The sequence below is a fragment of the Alligator sinensis genome, unplaced genomic scaffold, assembly GCF_000455745.1.
Source record: "Alligator sinensis unplaced genomic scaffold, ASM45574v1 scaffold1352_1, whole genome shotgun sequence".
NCBI classification, from domain to species: Eukaryota; Metazoa; Chordata; order Crocodylia; family Alligatoridae; genus Alligator; species Alligator sinensis.
The window spans coordinates 143,330-147,447 of NW_005843148.1; the positions used below are offsets into that span (position 1 = coordinate 143,330).

The following is a 4,118-nucleotide window of genomic DNA, read 5'->3' on the forward strand; positions in this document are numbered from 1 at the left end:
ACTGCCCTGAGGTGCAGGGGGCTGGGACTGTGGAGTGTTGGCAGCAGGCGGGTTAATGGGCAGCTGCTCAGCACCCGCCAGCACCTTGGGAGCTGGAGCCTGGTGGAGGAAGGGGAGGTGGCAGTCAGTGGGGAACATTCACAATAGTGTTCTGCCCCAGGACCCTGAGCCCTGCTGCATACCCCCTGCCAGCAGCCCTTTCCGAATGGGTCCCGCAGAGGTGCATCCTCCTGTACTCCCTCCCCACGGGTAGCCCCTTCCTCCACAAAGCAGCTGAACTGCTTCCCCCTCAGCAGAAAGCAAGGAGCAGGCTGGGGGCAGGCTGTGATGGCCGTGGTGCTGGCCAGGGGCCCAAGTCAGCAGCAGGTGCCCAAGGCAGTGCCGACACATGCCAGCCATACCTGGTCCAGCTTTGCCCGGGGAACGTTCTGCTGGTGGTAGGCCAGGATGGAGTCAGCGCGGCCCTGCAGGACAGCTTCTGCGGCGCTGAGGAAAGAGCACAGCCAGTCACAAACACACACAAACACACTGCCAAGAGCTGGGAGAGACCAGCACCACCTTGGAGCCACAGGCCCCAGCAAGACAATCTCTGCCTTCCCTTTCTCCAGGGGAATGCAGGAAGCCCAGGGCTCACTGTGTGGGGCATGGGCCTAGCAGGGCAGTGGACTGCACTCCCATCTGCTGTATGCAGACCCTAGAGTCTCTCTCTAATGAGACTGCAACTGCCTCAACAGTTCCCTTCTCCCACCTGCAGTGCTGCACATCGTGCTCTGCTCAGCACTGGCTGCTGCACAGTAACCCCAGATTCTGTGTGGAACCAGCGTGCCAGGGAAATACCTTCAGATATGCCCTGTGAAACCAGCCAGGCACTTCACAGCTGCACAGCCAGATGCTGTGCAGCAGAATACGAGGATAAAGCTGCGTGGTGCTGGGACTCACTGCAGTCTGTTCTCCCAGGGACAGTCTGAATCGAGCCATCAGCCCACCTAGCCTGGATCCTGCCCTGTTCCCACTGATTCTGTTTTGTGCCTGTTGCTCTCATGCAGGAAGGCAGCATGTGAGCACTGCTGGGAGGAAGCTCCTAATCAGTGTGAAGTACCTCTAATAGGGCCCCTGAAGCCAGTGCTGGAGGAATGCAGTTGGGGACCCATGCAATGCAAGCCAGAGCCCCAGGGAGCCTCCCTGTCACCTGCAGAGGCAGCTGTGCCCACAGCTCCGCCTGATAAGGAGTTGCCACTTACGTGTTGGCCAGGTTCGTGGTGAAGACGTAAACGAACTGGGAAGGCTGCTTTCCAGTGCTGCCACTTCCACTCCCTGTACCATCAGGCCGCAGGCCGGGGGTAGCGCCATGTGGGGTGCTGGAAGAACCGGTCTCATTCAGGCTTGGCAGTGGGTTGGACCCTGGCCCAAGCTGCGGAGCTGTGGACATTGCAGGATCTGCTACATTACAATCTGTGGGAGGGACAAGAGAAGAGCCGTTACACCACAGCCCACGCAGCAGAAGCAGCCAGGCAGCACCCCAGAGCCAGCACAATGCACGTGCCAACTACCTGGAGCAGGGCAATTAGAGCTGGGCACAGAGAACTAGGGAACCCAGGGCTCAGACCCGGGGGGGCTGCCTATCGGGACAGAGGGGCACTGGCCACAGTACTGCGTGTCTGTGGCTGGAAGAGCAGGGGCATAGGCTGGGGTTGACGGCACACGCAGGAGGAGCAGGCAGTGTCTCTGCCCCTTGCTCCACCCTGTAACAATACTGTCTGAACACAAGGCAGAGGGGAGAGACCACGCATGGTCCCTGGCCCCCAGGAGAGCCTACGCTGCACGTTCCTCCCAGTGCCCGGCAGATGGCAGCACAGGGCAGGGATTCCCACCGCGGGTGGCAGCGACCCACAGCCAGGGCCAGGGCTCCTGCCCTTCTGCCTGGGGCAGGCAGAGCTGCCCAATGCCCCCCCCGCCCCAGGGACAGCTGGGCGGCAGTGGGGCGGGGGGGGACGACGGACACCACACAGGAGCAATGATCACCATCATTATTAAATAAGGCCCTGAATTAATATTAAAGATAGCTGTAATTAACAACACCACCACTTGGCGTCTGGCATCTGCTTACCACCGGCACCTTGAACAGGCTAGCACACATCTAGCAGCAGCTGTCCTGCCCCGCAAGCCCTGGCCCCGGCAGTGCAGTGCAGGACAGGGACCCCTGCAAAAGGGCCCTCCAGGCCTGCACACAGCAAAAGAAGCCAATGGGCAGGGCCCACTCTGGCCTGCACCTGGCAGCCTCAGGAAAAGCAGCCCTTGGCTCAAACCTGGCGCTCAACATGGACCTCCAGCCCCTTTGAAAGGGTAAGCTAGTGCCACTGCGTCATTGGGAGGGGTGCGGCAGGGAAATGAGTTGCCCCAGGTCACCTAGTGAACCACTACCACAGCCAAGTGCTGAGCCCAGGAGTTCTGGCTCCAGCTCATACACTGTGCTCTGGACTATGCTGCCCCAGACAGAGATCCAAAACGAAGAGCCTCAAACGGCCACCTGCAAACCTGATCAGCTTGCAAAGCAGAGCAAGGAACAAGGGCTGCTCTGTAGGTCCTGATGCCCTTATCCCTCCTCCTCCAGCTGCAGCCAGTTGCACGCCCACCCGGCAGAGGGCAGGATGCTTACACTAGGGCTTCCCGTGCCACAACGACATATAAACACTCGCTCCCCACTCTCGCGTTCTACCAGCTTCTGGGCAGAGGCAGCAGGATTGACACACAGCCCTGCAGTAACCAGAAAAGCCTCTACAGGAGAGGTAACAACAGGAAATCTGGACCAGAAAGTGGAGTTAACAGCTATGAGATCTGGAGCCTGAAGTATAAGCACTGGGAGTGGTCTGGGAACCCTAAGACCGCGCTCCGATTCACACCTGGAGCCTCGCAGCATTGTAATGATGTCACCTTTACATGATTCTGTTTGCCATACAAAGGATGTAACCAAGGCCAGAAGCTCAAGGCGGAGACGAGAGGGGACGGGGATGCACAGACACATCAAGGGGGACACCTGGGTGCTCCTCTGCCGACCCCAGATGTTGGAGTCCTGGGGCAAAATAAGAAGGATGGTTCCAGGTAGTGACTTGTTTCCAGGCCAAAGAGCAACACCAGCCAGATGCAGGAAGCAGAGGAGGATGCAGTGGGAACCAAGGAAGCGGAGGCTAAAATCTATCGATAAATCTCGCCATTCTCCAGGGACTTACAAAAAAACAACCCAGGCCTCAACCTGAGCTGGCCTTTAAATCAAGTTAAAAGCCTTGACCAAGAATTAAGGAAGTGTGGTGTGTGCTAGTTAACTCAGGCTTGACCAGACTCCTGTCAAGCTCTTACCCATCCATTTGAAACCAGACTGCAGCTGCCTCCAAAAACAGCTGCAGTGACCTTGGTGCTGATAGCAGCAATGGAGACCTGAGCCCTTGACAGGCACTGTCAGCAGCATGGTGTGGGAAGATACCCACAGTATGTGAAGGCCCCTCCATGTGTCCTGCTGTGGAGCTGTGCCAGCACTGGCTATGAACAGCAAGCCCATCTACTGAGGAGGAGAGGCGGGAAGTGCCTCCTCCAAAGGCAGGGCTAGGGACTGATCCAGTCCAATGTGCCCCTCGTGCCCCACAGACTACCCCTCAGCTACTCCGCAGCAGCTCCCTCGTGCCACCCATGCAGCATCACACACTTACAGCTCTGCCCCGACAATGCACATGCCACACTCAGCCCCAACCCATAACCTGCAAGGCCAGCTGTCCTCTGGGAGCCTGCGTGGGCCACAATGCAGGGATGCGGCAGACCGGGGCACTCACTGTGTGCGCTGCTGACAGGCTTGTCGTCCTCCTCGCTGTCTGGGCCGGAGCACCATTCGTCCCCGCTGTACGGCTGCTTCCTCTCCAGAACGCACCGCCGCTTGCTGCGAGGAGCCACCTCACCTGCAGGGGACAGACCCCGTCAGGACACCGGAATGGCAAAGCCACGGGCCACAGGGCGTTCACCCTCACCAGCCCCAGGCACGCAGGCTCATGCTGTCAAAATCAACCTGGGGGTCAAGGCACGATGACTCCATTCCCACATCAGGCCTGCCCTGAGACCAGGGACCAAGCAGC

General features: G+C 59.0%; 1 protein-coding gene across 1 annotated transcript in view; it reads right to left on the reverse strand.

The window, feature by feature from the left end:
• BCL9L (B cell CLL/lymphoma 9 like) overlaps nucleotides 1-4,118 on the reverse strand; it is a 15,608-nt gene that overhangs the window by 8,405 nt on the left and 3,085 nt on the right. The window contains 4 exon segments of the mRNA XM_025194024.1: nucleotides 2-99; nucleotides 402-486; nucleotides 1,242-1,452; nucleotides 3,822-3,944. Of these exon segments, the coding sequence (XP_025049809.1) occupies nucleotides 2-99; nucleotides 402-486; nucleotides 1,242-1,452; nucleotides 3,822-3,944 (517 nt within the window).